The sequence below is a fragment of the Thunnus albacares genome, chromosome 1, assembly GCF_914725855.1.
Source record: "Thunnus albacares chromosome 1, fThuAlb1.1, whole genome shotgun sequence".
In the NCBI taxonomy this organism is placed as follows: Eukaryota; Metazoa; Chordata; class Actinopteri; order Scombriformes; family Scombridae; genus Thunnus; species Thunnus albacares.
Window position 1 is genome coordinate 4,009,001 of NC_058106.1, and position 19,252 is coordinate 4,028,252.

General features: G+C 37.8%; 2 protein-coding genes across 2 annotated transcripts in view; one reads left to right on the forward strand and one right to left on the reverse strand.

Moving 5' to 3' along the window:
• pcsk6 (proprotein convertase subtilisin/kexin type 6) overlaps positions 1 to 6,221 on the forward strand; it is a 32,741-nt gene extending 26,520 nt beyond the window's left edge. The window contains exons 16-21 of the mRNA XM_044353054.1: positions 376 to 572; positions 2,425 to 2,512; positions 2,600 to 2,703; positions 3,000 to 3,129; positions 4,633 to 4,745; positions 5,166 to 6,221. Coding sequence (XP_044208989.1) covers positions 376 to 572; positions 2,425 to 2,512; positions 2,600 to 2,703; positions 3,000 to 3,129; positions 4,633 to 4,745; positions 5,166 to 5,263 — 730 coding nt within the window. The 3' untranslated portion in view covers positions 5,264 to 6,221. The remainder of the gene's footprint in view (positions 1 to 375; positions 573 to 2,424; positions 2,513 to 2,599; positions 2,704 to 2,999; positions 3,130 to 4,632; positions 4,746 to 5,165) is intronic.
• A 6,859-nt stretch (positions 6,222 to 13,080) lies between these two features.
• rwdd3 (RWD domain containing 3) lies at positions 13,081 to 17,473 on the reverse strand. Its single transcript, XM_044353157.1, has 5 exons — positions 17,283 to 17,473; positions 16,202 to 16,434; positions 15,755 to 15,976; positions 15,284 to 15,402; positions 13,081 to 15,177 (listed from the first exon to the last, which is right to left on the reverse strand). The coding sequence occupies exons 1-5, from the start codon at positions 17,365 to 17,367 to the stop codon at positions 15,063 to 15,065; spliced, it is 774 nt and encodes a 257-aa protein (XP_044209092.1). The 5' UTR covers positions 17,368 to 17,473; the 3' UTR covers positions 13,081 to 15,062.
• Between the last annotated feature and the right edge of the window lie 1,779 nt (positions 17,474 to 19,252).

Sequence of the window (19,252 nt, forward strand, 5' to 3'; positions counted from 1 at the left end):
TTGTTTGTTTAGTTCACCATCAGGCTATATTTTATATTGAAAAAACGTTTTTATCAAAAAAAAAAGGATATTAAAAAAATATTTTTATTGAATTGCTCTGTGTGCCCATGTTAATGGCCTTGTGTGCCACAGTTGGCATGCGTGCCATAGGTTGCTGACCCCTGAGATAGAGTCTTCCAAATGAAAAGTTGAACTCATAAACAATAAAATGTACACTTGCTCAATTCGGCACAGACAAGGGTTTAGATGCTACAGCTTTACTTGGTCTGGTATGACTAGTAGGTTATGAAAGCTAATGTTAATGAATGTTAGCTAACTTGAGCTAGATGTTGCTGTAATCTAACACTGTATCTTTCTGTATGTGTGTGTGTGTAGAACCTGTGTGAGCCACTGTCCACTGGGACACTATGAGGACACAGCGTCTCGTCGCTGTAGACGCTGCAGCAAAGGCTGTGAGAGATGTGATGGCCCATCAGCCAGCAATTGTCTCTCGTGTCGCAGAGGCCTTTACCTCAACACACTCAACTCCAGCTGCATCGACACCTGCCCCTCAGGTTACTTTGCTGATGAGAGTAAGTCAACACATCTACTCTATAGACAGAATATTAAATGTCTGATCTGTATATTGAGAACTGTGCGGTTCTCTTTGCAAACAGTCATGTCATTATACGTGATGTACTGTGACGTGGCTTTCTCTGCTAAGCTGATTTTTTAACAGTCATGTAAGTGACAAACAAATATCACTGGTCATGATAAATAATACTTAAATTGAGGCAATATGGACTGTATAACTGATAATAGGGTCAGTTCAGCCTATTATCTGCATTTGATAGGATGTTGGACCCGTTTTTTGTTCATCAGGGATGCAAAAAATAAGAATAAAGCTTGATTTTGTTTGCAATCACTTTCCATGCATCTTCATTGTCTGCACTTGTCAGTGTGGTTCTACTGGAGATAGAACATTCCAAAATTAACAATAAAAACAAATCAAAACAAGTTTTTTTTTTTCATATCACCAAGTAAAACGTAAGGATTAAAAAAGAACAATATGGCAGATGTTGGGTAAATTGCTGTCTATGATTGGCTGTTCCTGCTCAGAGCATACAGTACATGTAATTAATCATCTGATCACATGAGAGTTGTTCTTGAAGGAGTAGGCCTCTTGATAAATGTCTTATAGCTCACATGCACTGAAGAACTATTTTACCACTAAGTTGGCTCTTTAGATCATTATTAAATGTAATTCTTAGAAGTTTGATAAACAGGTGCTGGTTACTGATCTGCTGCCTGCTTGTTAAACCACAAACATCTCAATTTCTGTTTCTACATGTGTTAAATAGAAAACATGCAGAGTATGAGTGTAGAGGATTTTGAGTTGTTAAAAGGAAACTTTGACAGCTGAGTAATGAAAGTAAATTAGTTAACAAGTTAACAAGTAATGTAACGCATTACTTTAGCTGCTGAGTAATGAGTGCTGTTATTATTTTACAATGAGTAATATGTAAAAGTCATTAATTGCAATTTTTAAGTAATTTGCCCAACACAGACCAACAAACACTACACTTAACCACCAACAATAATCAACAGACAGGAAAAGTTGAAATTTATAAAAGTTGGATTTAGTGTGAATATTATTATTAATATCCAAAGGTTTAGTTTCTGGCAGAACCTCCACAGATGGTTATCATGTAATATTAACAGTGTTCTTTTTGATGGTATTGATAAGACTAATATTGCATATCTGATACTGTCAAGATAAATATTAAACATCATATCCATCATCAAAGACTTTGAGAAACATGTTCCATTTATAAAATCAGACAGAAACCATTCAAAAATAATATTGTGTTATGTCTCTTTCGTGTACACTAAACCTAAACTAATGTGCTTTAGATAGTCTAACTCTAATTGCTTTGTATTTCTCCTCTCAGCACCTGAATGTGCTTTTTTTATTGTCATCTGACTGTGATTGTAACACAGTTTGGTTGATCCTACTCCAACTTCAACTACTGGAAACACAACACACAAGTAGCCATCTGACTATGTGCAAATACCACAAATGTGGGTATTGCGATGGATCCTGAGTGTTTGCTAGCACATTGCCATGTTTATTGGCACGTTACTGCCACTAACTGTCTACTACAGGAATAGCATGAACACCAGCTGGAATGTTTATGGGGTCACCCACAAGTTTGTACTTAAGATACAAACAGGACCAGGAATGGGAACCTGCTCACAAATGCATTGCTCCAAAGCACTATTATGGTACCTTTAAGTATCATTACTGAATCATAACATTGGTGATGATTAAGCCTATCAACTGGAAATGTTTGTGCTTATTTTTTAGAGCTTTTTTTTGATTTATGACTTTTACATACTAAATATACTAAATATATTGATGCTTGTGCTTGCTGTGTATGCCAGGTCAGAGATTGTGTCTGAAGTGTCATGAGACATGTATGACATGCCTGAGGTATGCAGATAGATGCACTGCCTGCAGTGAAGGCTACAGGTACGTAAAGACAGCTAGACTACCATTATATATGAACATTTGCTTTTAAACAAGTATTGTAATGTAGCTGGATGTTTTTGTTTGTAGTCTGGCGGGGATGACTTGTGTTCCTGAATGCACTAATGGAACCTTTTTCCATCTGGAGGAGATGACGTGCAGCCCCTGCCATTCCTCTTGTAGGACTTGTACAGGTCAGTATGTTTTCCAGGTTATGTGCAGTTTATATAGTACCTTTCCATGAAGAACAAGCCTAGCAGCAGAAATTAAACAACTCAGTGATGAGTCAAATGCTGATTAAGAAACGGTAGGTAAACTTGTTGCTTAGCAGAACATGCTGAAGAGATTCAGGTACAGGTATGCCAATCCACTCATAAATATGTTTTGATCACCTTTTTTCAAAAACACTGTGTGCTCTTGATAATGTTTCATACAATGACCTGGAGACATTGAACTTGCATGACATGGAGTTTCACATTGGTTTTCCCAGGACCAGGTAAGGAAGAATGTATCCAGTGTGCTGAGGACTACCTGCAGCAGGAGTGGAGATGTGTGCAGACTTGTATTCCTGGATACTACTCTGGAGAGGCAGCAGGAGTCCCCCATAAGATGTGTCACAGGTGAGTAATTCTCAGGCCCACAGATATCAATAATTCATCCCTGGATCATTTGAAAATGTTGTCTTACAGTGATAGCAAAAAAATGACAAATCTGTCAGTCAGGGTGTGATGCTTCTCATTTGTATAACTTAAAATCCACAGGTAAAAATCAAAATGTTGGATCGTTCTGTTATGAAGGTCAAATATGGACTCCCACAAGGGTTGATACTGGGGCTTAAACTTTTCATATTATATCTTAATGATATTTGTGAAGTATCAAACTCTTTGCAGATGATACACTTTTTTTGTTCTGGAGAGTAAATAACACTATTGGATAATATTGAAAAATTGTAAATTTGAGTAAAAACATTTTATGTTACTTCATAACAATTTATGGCCTTTGCAGATTGAAAAAAGGAGGATCAAGTCACAGTATCCATAGATTGAGTTAATATTGAAATGGTATACAAAATCAAATTTATGGTTTTAATTATAGACCCTAAGCTTTTTTGAAATCCTCACACAAAGACAAAAGTGTCCAAAAGTATTGCAGTTTTGAACAAAGCAAAGTATATGTTGGATTATAAGGCACTTGAAATGTGCCTCTCACTTATTACCGCATTTTAGTTAGTGTGTAGAGTTGGTACACATGTACAACTTATTTAAATATATACTACAGAAAAGAGCAATAAGAATTATAAATGAGGTGGATTCAAGGGAACATAACAACTGACTATTTATCAAGTCAATGGTAATAAAACTGAAGGATTTAGTTAAATTCAAAACTTTATCAGTTATCTTTAAAGCCAAAAACAGGTTATTTCCTAAAGATTTACAGAAGCTGTTAGTTAAGATCAGGTGATGATGGTCACAGAAGGGAATTTCATTTTAGGATTTGGTTTGCATGTACAGTTTTACATTAAAGCAGATGTGCATTTCAGTCTGTGGAATTCTCTGGCAATAAATATCAAATAATGAGAAATTAAAATGATAGAGACCAAATAGTTGGACAATATGAATTTCATTAGGGATGTTTATGTTTAATATTCTGTCATTGGCCATAAATTTGTTTTTACTCAAATTTACAATTTTTCAATATTATCCAATAGTGTTATTTACTCTCCAGAACGGAGAAAGTGTATCATCTGCAAAGACTTTGATACCTAACAAATATCATTAAGATATAATATGAAAAGTTTAAGCCCCAGTATCGACCCTTGTGGGACTCCATATTTGACCTTCATAACAGAACGATCCAACATTATGTGTATGTTTTGATGTGTGTCTTAAAAGTGTCTTTTATGTTGTCAGTGTACACCGATGTAATTGAAGAAAAAAAGAATAAATGAACAGCCACATTTGAATCTTACACCTGATATATTCTGGAGCAGCAACTCCAATTCTATTTTCATTTGAAAGTAAAATTACTGACTATTTTACTGCATGGGCTGAGCACTATCTCTATCTATAAAAAGATATTTCAGCACTGTTTGTTCTACTGGTTTAATCTTGCTGTGCCTCCAGGTGTGAGGAAAACTGTCTGATCTGCAGTGGCCCCGGAATGACTTGCACCAAATGCAAAGATGGCTACAGTCTGGTCAGCAGGACCTGTATTGTTAATGCATCCTGTAACAATGGTGAGTGTGATATTATTACCTACATCAGCTTCAATCACCAGCCACACAAACTGTCTCAATGGAGAGTTTTCATGTGACGTTGTGCACCCTCCTGGTAATACTGGAGGTTCTCAACTCTAAACATACAGTACAGCTTGCTGTCTTCCTCAAAACAAAATATGCTGTTCTCTTCTGTGCTGTTTATTGATTGGAAATTGATTGTTTTCCTAATTATATAGTTCCTAATTATATAGTGCAATACAAAAATAAGTTAAAAAAAAAAAAAAAAAAAAAAAAAAAAAAATATATATATATATATATATATATAGTAAAACCAACTTCACCAATGGCACTTGAGCAGGCAGCAGACATTACAATTCTTGTGCTCAGTCTTCATGTAGTTTAGCTAATTCTCGGCTTCTGTTCTCTTCTGTCTGTCAGCCGATGAGGTGTTCTGTGAGATGGTCAAGTCCAACCGTCTCTGTGAGAAGAAGCTTTACCGTCAGTTCTGCTGCCGTACCTGCCTGATGAATGGATGAGGAGCCAACCGCTAACCAACACCTCCACCTCTGTAATCAGTGTTGAAGAGAGACAATAGAAAAGAACAGAAGAGTTATTTGGTCAAACATTGTGGTCAACATTACAATGAACTAAAATGGCTCCGTTTAACAGTGGATGTCTCTGTTTGGAATGAAACTCTCTAGTTTTATTCCTGTAAGTTGCTGAAAGCAGGTGGGATTTTAGTAAAATGGGCATTTTTATAAATGTTATGCAATATGTGGAGTGTGTCCATTGTATTGAACGTGTATTGAACATGTACAAAACTAATGTTTAAAACCACTGCTTTCATTCAAATATAGTAATGAATGGATTTAACATTCACTAAATAGTATGTTTATTTTATTCTTGGTTTATCAAATTAGTTTTATTATCTAAACCATTTCAGGGTCTGAAAACGTTCTGAGAATTGGCCATTTCCATCACTTGTTTCAGACTTTGTTTTCAAGACTTTAGTTTTTAGTTTAGTTTAACTTTTATCTCAGTTAAAATGTAAATAATAAACCACGCTGAGCTTTATATAGTCAGAAGTGTCTCTGTCTTCTTTAAAGGGGACCTATTATACTTTTCTTTATTTTCAGACATATATAGATATATATAATGTCACAAAGTCAGATATCCATGTTAAAAGTGGCCGACGTGTCAAATAATGAGGTAAATGTATGTAGAAGTAATCCCTGTGAGCAAAAGGCACTGGCTTCAGACTGCTCTGAACACCAAGTTTCCAACAGTTTTTTCTACTTTTAGCCCGAGCTGATGTTGGCTTGTGATGGATTTCTTTATATGGTCATCTGCTCCACACACAGCATGCCGGTTCACTGCTCTGTATATTAATAATGAATATTTAATAATATAGAAAAATACTGGATTTAAAGCAAAACTATAACTTTTAAATGTACAAAAAGATTTTCTGAGCAAATAAATAATGTTTCAAACCAACCCATACTTTACTATGTTTTGGCTGCTAAATCCTTCTTTTTCTGAAGTTGCTGGGTACGACCACTTAACAGAAGTTTCAAGATGCTCAAAGACCAGAATGCAGTAAGATGCCCTTGGAGCATAAGTAAAGGATAATCAACAAGTAGGTGTGCATTAAATGGTTTTAAGACACAATGCGAAGGCGAACTACCCGATGCTTTGTGTCAGGTGGTTCTTTGCCTCCACGTTGTGCCTTAAAACTGTTTAACGCACACCTACTCATTGAATATCCTGCTTATACCATGGTCATTTGCCAACAACATAAAATAAAAGCATTAGCAAATTTTTGGTGAAAGATTTGCACGCAAAATCAAAAGGTTATGAAGCAAGAGCTTACTGTTGTCATGACAACTTGCCACACTGTACTTGCTGCCAGCCTGAACCAAAGCATAAATTTCACATAAGGTGTCATTAAGCATAACCACAGAGTATGTCTCCAAATCAGTGTTCTTTTGTTTTAGGTAGAGAAAGTCTCCCAGTATATTAACCGCCAATTTTGTTGCCTTTTTCATATTAATCTCTTCCTTCTCTTCCTCTATCATTTTAAGCTCTTCAGGTGTCAGTTCCTTGTGACGTTTTTCACTTGGTTTCTTTCTTTTCTTCTCCATTTCTTTTTCCTCTGCTGTGTCCCATTCTTCAAAACTTCATAACAAGTAAGCTTTGACAGAGTGCTCTTAAATGTTGTCATGGATACAGGAATTTAGAACGGTGATTAAACTTGAGCCAAACTATGTGTGCAATACATGGTTTTAATGCACACCTGCCAGCCAATCAGAAAAGAGTATTCACCCAGATCATGGCATAAAAGAGAAATAAACAGATTTGTTTGCCTAAATAAAAATAGGAGTTAACAAGCTAACCTAATTCACATCAAGCAAGTAGAAAGTTCTGTTACCATATCAAGCAGCTAAAGTAGTTAGCTACTTCTATTCTTTGTAACCTCCGTAGGTAGTTGCCATTCGCTAAGGGACAGTTTTGGTAGAAAAATGATAAAAGTATCTTATTCACATCTAACGTGTGTAAAAAATCAGCACGTTAATGGTGTGTTAAGTTCAAATGGGCTGTGATTGGCTGTTTTGACTGAACCAATCATATTGAAAGCTGCCCTCAGTCTCACTTTAAAGTCCAGTTTTTAGGGGCTTTAAGTGCCAAGTCAGAGTGTATGGAAGGCTGTACTTCTACAATGAAGACTTTTCCTGTTGACTTTGTAACACATTGTACATTGTAAATTTCTCAAAGAACTTTAGCAGTATGTTACATATCACAACTCTTGACTTTTTACTTCACTGCACATTGTTAATAACTTGAGTTCAAAGTCAAGAGGTTTTGAAATGTAGCACAGCAAGCTAGTGAAGCTCTGTAAATGAAACTGCATTCCTGCACATGCGCAGTGGCATCTGTTGTACAAGGAACTACCCTCTTGAGACTGAAAAAGTTATAGCTGTTATTAGTCTTTGCAGCCATTTCTAAGCAGATTAACGGGCCCAAACTCTTTGTAGTGAAGGAACATGTCAGCCAGTGCAATGGTTGGGGTCACTGACGTGTTTCTAATAGTTTTTGGACAACAACGCAGGTCTACGGCACAGAGGGATAAAATGTACCAGGCTTTGGATACACACACAATACTTGTAAGTAGATAAATTCATTGTTGGTTTGGCTCTGACCATGATATTTGACAATAATAAAATATACAGAGCCAGCCACATTCTTTAAGGATGAGGATGGAGACACATATTACTGCCTTCAAAGATCCATGTGGTCTGAAGTGTTTTAAAGGAAAACACACAACAGCTGTAAAGTGGTGAGTGACCCGAGGTTTAAATTCTTAAGAAGACCCAGCAGAACTTGAGTGTGGTTTTTTTTTTTAATGTTCCCTTAAAGTGTATACTTTAAACTCACTCATTTAGGGCTCAGAACTGTTTTGTGTCGCCTGTGTTGACATTTTTCCTGGTAATGATGAACAGGCTCTCATTATGACACAGTGGGGTTTGCTCAGACTTCTATCAGACCTTCTTGTTAGTGTCAACTGTTCAGCTGAAGACAAATGAGCAAATGAGAACATCAAATAATTTCATAATTGTCTGGGGCTTTCCACTCAATATGTAAACATAGACAACTAATACCATGAACAAAAGATTAAACATACACTCAAGCCTGTCAGTTCTTTGCTGCTTGACAGAATGTTTGATTCAATTGCTTGTACTTTTACTATTTCTGAGCTGAAAAATGTTCTGTTATGTCCAAAATATCCCCCATGTGCCTTTATATTCAATTACAATATCTGCTCCATAGTTGTACATAATGCTAGAGTGGTTTCTGCATCTTGCATTTCAGTTTTTGAATGAACATTTAATCGCTGAACATACAAGTCAGCTGAAACTACAATGTGACTTTTTGATGATTTAATATCAGTAACTACACATATACCACACTGAGGAGGGTATGAATTCAGAGTATGTGTATCAGTCTTTACATGCTTGGGTCATAGTTTACTCATCATTTAATCACTGCGTCACTGAAGAGAGACAACATTTATCAACTCCCCCTTAAATAAAATTAGATCTTTAGTATGAGTTGTCCTTCAAGAAACTGCTGCTACCCTCTGCAGGCACACTTGAAAAGTGTATTTATATCTCTGCACAGCTTATTTCTGATCCTAGTTTGACTTCTGTGATTTACAGATAGTTGACAAATTAGAGGAAAAATCATATTGGTTAATGCATTTGTATTTTCTTCGGTCCATTGTGATTTTAACACACCTCATCCAGACTATCTGTGGTCATGCAGTAAACCATCAGACTATGTTATTCCACAGTAAACCAAAGCCTTGGAGTTTTGTTTATCACCTCACCTCAAGTCAATTAAATTTTATTTGTAAAGCCCAGTATACAAATCACAAATTTGCCTCAGGGGGCTTTACAATCTGTACAGCAATACAACATCCTCTGTCCTTAGACCCTCCATTTGAACAAGGAAAAAGTCTGACAGACATGCAATAGATGTGTGTGCAGAATACAACAAGAAAGACAAATAACAGAAACACAGCATCAGCATGGAACAGGATAACAAAATTATAATGGTAATATGGTTATAATGGTTAATGGTTATAATATATGAAGAATTTGATGAAGAGGATGCCAAGCAGCTTCTAGGTGCTGGCAGAACAGAAAAGGACCTGAACCACACGAGGTAGATTAAGCCTTGAGGGTTGATGCTTTCCTACAGGTGTCCAAACTTTAGTTGATGACTTCCAAACCCTCTGTCTGTCTAAACACATGGAGGAGGAAGCAAAACGGCTACCACAGCATCCTGCAGAGCCATGCAGTCCCCTCTGGTCTAGTCTAGTTGGACAGGGGTTCATCTTACAGCAAGATAGTGATCCAAAACATACCTCCAGTCTGTCAGAAGTATCTTAGATGAAAATAACAAGAAAGTTGGACAGAAGGGTGAACGCAAAGCAACCTGCAAGTGCAACACATTTGTGGGAAATTGATTTCCGTTGTGGAAAGAATGTGTGTTTGGCTGTTATATCTGCAAAAGGTGGCTACTTTGATAAGTTAAACAAAAAGATTCCATGATTTCTTCTTTTTTTTTTATCTCAAGTTGTTTATGATTTCAATGCTTTAATTTCAGAGTAAATTGACACAGACATTAAACTATGTAAATTTTAGTAAAAACTGAAAAACAACAGGTGTTCTAAAACTTTTGTAGTGTATATATATCATATCCCAAATTCTGGATGAACCCCATATTCACATTTGTAGACAGAGATGGTTTAAGGTGGGGAACCATGGGAAGCATACTGGCATCTATGCAGAATGTTAAAGAGCATTTGTGCTGGTCAGGCTACTACTGGATCAGCTCAGTGCGGTGCATCTGTATGCTTAGGAGCTCTCTCCTACCTGCAGCAGCTGGAGGAGGATGAACTCCAGACAGCTCAGAGGCACAGAGCAGTGGTTTAGAGTGATAATATCAGGGATAGAATGGTTTTATACATGCACCTCTGGGAGTACAGAATCTATGAGAAAAGTCCTGTGTTGATTTCACACAGGTTCTGTAGATTTTAAATTAAAGACTCACTGTCCATGGAGCCCAACTGAAAACTAATGTGACTGTTACTAATCTCATTCATATATAAATATGCAGAAGTAGGGTTTCCATTCACTTCACTTTTTTATTTCTGCCTCAAAACTTCTTAACGCAATTGTTTACCAAGTAAATATATGTATGGGAATATATTAAGAAAATAAAATAGACATGTCAATAATGAAGAAATAATATAGTTTTGCAATTTATTTATATCAGTTTTGTCAGATTTTTCTGCTTCATTATAACAATGAAAACTTAGTGGGTTATGATGTGACATGTTGCAGCATGTAACCCTGCTGAACAGAGTGGAGGAGTGTTTCGTGTCTGATATTAATAACACTTACGTCACACACATCATACACACTCGTCAACTCGTCATCATACACAACAAGGTATTCACTTCGCTGTCACACTGTCATGGCTTCCTAGGACACTTATTTAGAACAGAACCATTGCTAATGTTATTAGTAACATTAGTGACCAAGCAACCAAACCAACACTGAAGTCCCAAATACTTGTTTGTAATAGCTGTCAGCAGAAATGAGAGTCTGTGCTGTAGTTAGGACACATCGCTCAGTATGTAAGAGTCTAACTCATCTGTTGACTCATTTTATCCAAACATATGCATCTAATTCCATTTGTTGATATGCGGTGGCAGACTTTTTTGTGAATGGGTCAAACACCTGCTGTTGTGCTAGTCTTAATAGATATCCAAAATATTTTTTTAAATCATCCACTTCTTTATTATCAACACACAAATTCTGTGTAGCAATGTAGAAGAGCGACTTTGTGTCGTATGGCAAAATCTAAAATAATTTTTTTATGAATAACACACTGTTCAGGTCATGTCTTTCATTAGGCACTTGTCTAAATTTGCCTTTTTTCTTGTCTGTGAAATAGATAACAGTAGTTAGCACCGGGCCAGTCTTCTTTGTGATCTTGCATGGACCATGCCACTTAGCAAGGACACCGCTGTCAGATGCTGGTAACAGTATGAGAACTTTCATACTTTCTCATTCCTAAAGTCTTGTAATAGCTCTGCTTCTGTTACTGCTGTGCTTGGGCGAGGTTGTTATTGGCGAGCTCTTGAAACTGGTCCAGTGTGTCATCATTTTCAGGATATATAAGAGTTCACAGCACTGTTGCTGCGGCATGGGACCCTCCCAGGCCTTCTTCAAGACATCCATTGGACCGCTCACTGAATGTCCAGACAAAAGCTGGAAAGGTGAAAAGCTGGTTGATGCTTGTGGGACTTCTCTGTATGCAAACATGCAAACAACAGGAAGCCACTGGTCCTAGTCTGACCCTGAGTCATTTACAAACTTCCTCAGCATGGACATGAAGGGCTTGTTGAAACACTTGATGAGGCCCTCAGGGACTGGTCTTCACTCCTGGAATTCCAGCATGCTGTACACCTCCCTCAGCAGGCTTGAGGTGAAGTTGGTGCCTTAATCTGCTCCAACCTGGATGGGCCATTCTCCCGTCTTCTGCTAGCTCCTGTCTCTTAAGTCATACATTTTGGGATGGCCTGGCATTTTGGGTGTTGTTTTTTTTTTTTGTATGACTGAGAGCTGAGAGCTCCAGAAAGAGACTCAACTAAGAAGCAGAAGACTGCAAGGATGCCTAGGCCAAAAGCCAAGCCATGCCATTTGACATTTGAATATTCTATTATTTTTATAATCTCCTATTTTTATTGTGTAGTTAAACTTTTTAAAGACTTTTCCAAGGACACTTCTGATTAGAGCTCCATGCATCCAACTCTGCAGCCTCCCACTGAATAAACTGAAACTGGGACACCTCCCTGTGTGTGTGTGTCCACTACACAGCCTCAGCAGACTGGATTCATCCTCCGGAGAAGCAGTGAACCAAAGCAGTTTCACTGAACCTACTGCAACAGTTCTCATCTAACTGTAACTCTGCTGACCCGAGTATAATCGAGTCTGCTTCCCCTTGCTTGGTGTGTTCCAGGAAGCTCCTCATCATCAGCTCTTCATCATCAAGGAAACAGTGGGAAAACCATCTACAATGCTTCTGTAGTGAAACCACTGAAGAGATAAGATCTAATTTGGTCCACTTGAAGGTCCACCATTGAGTGTCCCTGTGGAAACAGTTTGCAAACCAGTGGGGGGGCCTGCAGGAAACTGGGGAGTCAGAACAATGGAAGCACCAGCAGCAGGCAGAGAGCTCGGAGCAGTGGAGTGGCCAGGTTCAAGGAGAAGGACGGTACATTATCCTCTGTCATATACTGAATAATCCTAAACAGAGAGGTTGGCCACAAAACTGACCACAAAACGTAAAGTGAAATACTTCAGACAGAAAATACTGTTAAAAAAAAAAAGTTTGCTTTTCAGTGTATTCATGTCTTTGTGTTAACTTCATTGTTACATTGTAATACACACATACTAAACCAAGCAGGGCCTGTAAGTGTTTTAGAGTGGTGTAAGACCTCTCCAGAAACCCCTATACACTCTAATGGAATTCAATACAACAGTCCTTCAATTAATACTAAGTTTATGATTTATTGATTTAAGATTATAATGTTCAGTTTCCGTTGACACAGAGAGGTGTTAATCAAACTCTGGCCAATTTTAAATCTATAATAAATCACTTTGTTTATTTTAGAATAAAAATGACAAAATGCAGATACTGTTTGTTGTCCAGACTAGCACAAAAGTTCTTTTAAAAATCAGGGGAAGAGCAGTATGACACCCATAGATACACAGGATGTCAGTTAGTTGAAAATGATTTATTGCAAAAAGGTTGTTATTCCATTCTATAAAATGATATACAACAATAATAAAAAAAAAATAATCTTTGAGTCTTTGCATTGAAGTTCTTCCATAACATCTCTGCCAGGAGCCTGTTTTAACAAGCAGGTGTACTGAGTTATCTGGATAACTTTGTGAAATCCAGAACAGGTGTTTTTACATTAGTCTATGTTCGATATTTGATGACCTCCTACATATCCAGCAGCCCTGAGACATCAAAGATCAGGTATTTAAGACGAAGATCACATTGGGCGGGTTAAAAGCACTGGTATCACTTTCTGATAAGGGACTATTAATTAAGGGTTTATAATCTGTAATGATTGACTTTACTAATGGTTATAAGTCATTTACTTATGGTTCATTTTATTTTTTTTCAGTTTCTCTTCTACATATTTAGTGATTTTGTGAACTGTTGCTGGTAACACTTTTTTTTCAGACAGGACAAATGTCACAGGTTTTGCTTTCAATCCAGTAACAATATACAGTCCACCACAAAGTCATTCTTGATGCTACCACTAGATGACACCAAAGTAAAGAATTTTCAAATCTTAAGTATTTTGGCTTTCACCAAATGGACATATCCATGTATCATTGCTGAAACCTGGGGCCTGAACTATGAAGCAAGTTCAGCTGAGTCTGGCTCTTATTGGACGAGCTGGCTTCACTGAGCCTAACATTGGCTGTCCTGGATAACCTGTATCATAAAGAAGAAAAGCAGTGTAAGCGCTTATGACCACCAATACTCAACAAAACTCAGTGAATCAGCAGGTCAGCTGAAAATGTTTGCACATAAATTGAAATCTGTATGTAAGCAACAAGAAATGCATTCAGTATAGCGTTGTGAGAAAATGAACTGTGAATTTGAGAATTTCACCGTTTTGAGAATCATGATTTTCATTCGACGATTCTGCAAAAGAAACTGAAAGAAAATACAAATATCATCTGTAAAAGACAAAGACCTTTAACCCCTTCTTTAAGACAAAGTGAATATATCAGATGTGTGATTGTGTGTGATTGTGAATAAGAGAGGATGTCTTTTGGCAGTGATTTAATAGTTAAAGTACATGACAGTGGTTTCTTAAGTTCAGCAGATTTCCATGAAAGATGCAGATTAATAAACAGTAAATTCCACTTAGATGAAACTCTCTCTCAGAAGTCTGGACTTATGAATGTAAATTGTCTTCATTTATAAAAGTGCACAAATAGTTTCTTTTATATTAGTTCACTGGTAATATCTGCTTAACTGATCTGTTTAACAGTGATGAAAGTGTGGAAACAGTAATAACTGCAGAATAACTGCAGTATAAATGCAGGAACACACATAAAATTAGACTTATGTCCATAAATCAATTTTGCCTTTTGTTATTCAAGATAACTTCATCAAGGTTTGATAAATCAATCACAAACTGCCTCCAATGAACCAAATTAGCTGGATGAGAATTAACAGGATTATTTTAGCCTGATAACATCATGTTATCCTGAATTATTTAAACCACATTTGAAGAACAGGGCCCAGGTCCTCAAACGTGGCTTAACTAATCCAGGCTCTTGGAGAGCAGATGAGAGGATTGATTTGTTAATCTTGAATGAGTTCTTGTGAATAACAGTGCACTCTTATTGCATTTACATAGGTGTGTTGGGAAGCTTCCCAGCATGCACTGGGGCAACAGATTCATGTGTCATTTTATGTTACTGGTGTTGTCTTTTTTGTTGTGAAATCATGTTTTTTTTCTGTTTTCAGATATCAGATTCCCTTTGTGTCTGTTGCTGAGCTGATACTACAGCAGTGCTTGTGCTGTACACTCCTCTTCCTCTTCAGATCACTATCAGAGTCAGGTTTTGAGAGATGTACATTTATTTTGGATTTCTGGGCAGTCCTTGCTTCAGTCTGGATCTTGTCAAGGATGTCTCAGTTTAAGTTCAGTCACCATGGTAACATGTGCTGTCAGTCACTCAATGACGGCAGTATCTGCTGGTAAAGCTCCATCATGTTGATTTCCTGGAAGACTGCAGTCAGCTCTGGTGACGACTGATAGCTCTTCACTACAAAACCCTGGAGACTGACAGAAAGACACAGACATAGAGAGAGTAAGCCCACTGTGATCCTGCTCACATTACATGTTTCTGACACACTGTTAGGATCTGTGTTGTGTCTGTGATCCACACCCATGTTCACAGGAGGAAGACGAGGGGGTTTCAATGAGAACCTTCATCATCCTCTCTTTGCATTTCTTGCCTGAAGAATCAACGTCCACCTTCACCGTCTTCAAGAGGCGACAGAACTCCTGAACACATGCCACATCAATCAGAGTACATAGCAGAAAGAAGAGTTATAAAATGTCAGAAAATGGTGAAAAATGTCAATCACTGTTTCTCAAAGTCCAAAATGCAACCTAAAACGTCAGGTTTTGTCTGGCCAACAGTCCACAGCCCAAATATATTCAGTTTATTATCACAGAGGACTTAAGAAACCAAAAAATATTCACATTTAAGAATCTGGAACCAGAGAATTTAAGTCGTTTTCCTTAAAAACGTACTCAGTTGGCTATTGGTAGTTGGCTATTAATTTTTAATCGATCGACGTATCAATTAAAGACGTAGACACATAGTATGGCCAGTATCAGTGTGAGTTGGTACCTTGATGTTGGGTCTGGCTCCCTGCAGGATGACTAGTATACTTCGTCCCAGTAATAACCTCCCAGTCAGCTGCAGCTGCTGGCTCCAGCGCTCCAGCAGTCCAATGTAACGATTTCGAGATCGGATGTGGTCCAGCAACAGCACTGCAGTCCACTCCTCCTCTTTATCGCTCTCTTTGACCTCCTCCTCACCTCCTCTGCAGTCCTCCATCACCTCCTCACCCTGCCATTTTTAACACAGCACATATTTGGTATGTCATCTATAGTGATTATTTGAGGTCCTCCACAGATTTGTCTGCATAGTTTTTGTGCATATTGATAATAATTTTTAAGACACTTTTTTTTTGGTGGAACTTTCCTTTAATGTAAAAATGTTGTCCCATTACATGTTAGCAGCTAAATTTCCATGTGCTCCATGGTAAAATTAGCCAGTAAGTCAGTTGTTTACCTGTAACCACTCTACCAGCTGATGAACCATTGGTTCTGGTGGTAAGGCTGCAGCCTGATCCAGCAGCTTCTGTCTGATGTTGTGACACTGACTTCTTGAGAGACTAGTGGAAGAGACGGAGATGTCGGGGGGAGAGGAAGGGTAGCGTGGGTGCAAATGGAACAACAGACTCACATCCAGCCCTCTCTCTCCTCCAACAGTGCTGTTGATTTGGACCATGAGTCCATCCTGAGCTAGATGGCAGACAGAGAAACAGACAGTCAATACATGTAGAACATTACAGATTCAGCTTATTTGGATTTTTTTTACATCCAGTGTTTATATTTTTGTATTGAACTTAATGACAAGTGCCACAGTTGTAAATAATGCATTTGCCTAATTATTAGCATAATGTATCTCATGCTGTCTGCGTAAAGTCCTTGGATTTACCTAAACATCCCCTCCAGACATGCAGAGACCCCCCTACACTGAAAATGTGTTTTCTTCTTGTTCCTTCAGTTGGATGTTTGAGCTTCACTGTGCAGAATGATGGATGTGGACGTGTCATCTGCTGAAGGAGGAAAGTTTCTCTGTGCTCACTGAAAATTTGAAGTATGCAACTTACACAAGTATGATGTGAAAACTTGAAGCCTCCAATGCACAGTGAAACATGAGACATCTCGTGTCCACTTTGGATATTCATAGGTTCTGGATTTAATAAGTTGAAAACTGGACAACGATTGGCTTCCAAACTATATGTGATGCTACAAGTCCTGCTCACATGTACATGTGTCACACTCAGGTTTAAGGAGAGCACAGAGAAACTCTCCTCCTTCAGCAGATGAATGTGAAAACAAACATACATCACTGTGCACAGTGAAGCTCAAACATCCAGCTGAGGGAAGAAGAAGAACAGGAACATATTTTTGAGTGGAGGAGGACTTAAAACATCGGCACAGATGACTGTATCAGCACCGAAACTTTACACAATCACTTTCACATCTCTTTCCATCAGTTGCTTCAGGTTACACGTTGACATCATGGGTGCATTACAAGAGCTTGACATGCTCGCTCTTGTGCAGCAGTGTTGTGAATGTCTCACCAGACTGCTGCAGGAGCTGGAACTCTCCTTCTCCGCAATAAATGGACGATAAAACGGAAACTTCCTCTAAAGCAGCTTCGGACATTATTTATGAATCATGCATGTCTTCTTTTTTTTTTTTAAACTCATATTTTGCTGAATTCAGTGGATATGATGCATACACCCGTGATGTGATGTTGTTACACGTCCGCACCTACTTTTCGTTCGGGTAGTTTTGCGTGCTGAGTTCGTCAGTTCCGCTTCACACGTTCCTCCTCTGCAGCGAGCAGGAAGAGGTGACGTTTACTGACTGACACAGCTCAGACTTACAGTGGTCAACACTGATATGAACACTGAAAGAGGTTTTCCTCGCTGTAATCATTCCTCTAGTTCAGACTGGCCATTAAAAGATCCCCTTCAAATGCACGCTCAGTATTAATAATCTAATGACGTCATATATAATAATATATCAGTCAGAGGGATCAAACCAGTACTTTTACTGCAATACTTTAACTACATCAAGCTCATAATACTTTTACTGTAGTAGAACTTTTCATACAGGCTTGTATTACTGTGTATACATTGCATGGTACTTTTAATTATTTAAAGGATCTGAATGCTTCTTCCAGCACTACTGGTTTGCTTCAATTTGTTATGTTTGGCTTTTTCTTGATTTTATTACTTTCGTTCTTCTTGTTTTATTAATAAGCTTCCCTGTTTCTTCTACTGTATCTCCCTCTTTCTCTTTTTGTTTTGAAAATTGCTAAATAAAGAAAGTTTGACTGCTTGCTTACTAGCATCTCGCTAACATTAAGATAGACTTAAAACCTCATGGTTAGGATACCCTAGTGACACAATGGTTAAGGTGCATACCACATAACCACAGCGTGGTGACATGTCATATCCCTCTCCCTCTCTTCCCCTATGTTTCCTGTCTCTACACTGTCTGTCAAATAAAGGCAAATAGCCCAAAACTAAAATCTTGAAAAAATCCCCTCATGGTTTAAAAATTCATAACATGATATTTTATATGATTGTTATAAGTGATCTTGCTTGCACTTGGAGGTGTCCTGTCAGTGGTCTTAATGGTGTCCTATCGATGGCTGGATAAAGGGAGACTAGAGGGCACAGATGTCGAGCCAAAAATAAAAATGAGGTTTAGATCTCATCAAAACTAATTTGTAGATGAGACATGCACAAGTGAAATATTAGAGGAGTAAATCTTGATCAACAGATTAATACCCACTTCAATTTATTTTGTCTGCTTAATAGTTTTATGACCTTTATCGGCAGCCATTATTGCTGCCCAGTCTATGTCTATGTGTTGCTGTTTGTGGTTTCTAATTATGGCTGTGTGATTCTTTCACTTTCTTCTATTCTCTGTGCAGTCCTGTTAGTGGGACTGTGCTGTGACATACTGAACCAAACTGCACTAGCTTAGCTGTGTGATCATTAAAGTGAAGTGAACTGAGTTGTAAATTAAGCTTCCATATAATCATAACAGCAAAAAATAAGTTTGTCCTCTAATCCTTTTTAGGCTAAAATTGATTGCAAGTGTCCTGTCTAAACTTGAAGTGTTGACAAATGCTCAAAAATAGCTCAAAAATGAGAATGTATACTGAAAACTTGTTTTGCATCAATAGTGCAAACCTGTCCTTGCATGCTCTGAAATCATGACTTGCTTACAGACTGTTTATATATCGAACTGGTTTAGCAATATCTCAAACCGAGAGTGCACAAGCGTAAAGACAGCAAGTGAAGGAAGCTGTACTGATCTGGTGATACAATTCCTTTTGCAGCATCGAAGCACTGATAAAGGTCACAGTACTGACTGTTCACAAAACTTCACAACACAGTGGTAAATGTTGTTAACCAGAGCCCCCTTCACTCCCTTGAAAACAGTTTCTTCGACTTCAATTTATGACAAATCAAAGGGTCCTCATGATTGGTTGAAAAGACCAAAGGGAAAAGATGTACCTACTACACTGTCT

Excerpts from the sequence above, each read along its gene's own strand:
- rwdd3 (XM_044353157.1), bottom strand. The coding sequence starts at position 17,367 with ATGTCCGAAGCTGCTTTAGAGGAAGTTTCCGTTTTATCGTCCATTTAT. Across the intron at positions 16,435-17,282 it reads CCAGCTCCTGCAGCAGTCTG|CTCAGGATGGACTCATGGTC; the intron begins GTGAGACATTCA and ends TCTGCCATCTAG. Across the intron at positions 15,178-15,283 it reads TCTTCCTCCTGTGAACATGG|TCTCCAGGGTTTTGTAGTGA; the intron begins GTGTGGATCACA and ends TCTTTCTGTCAG.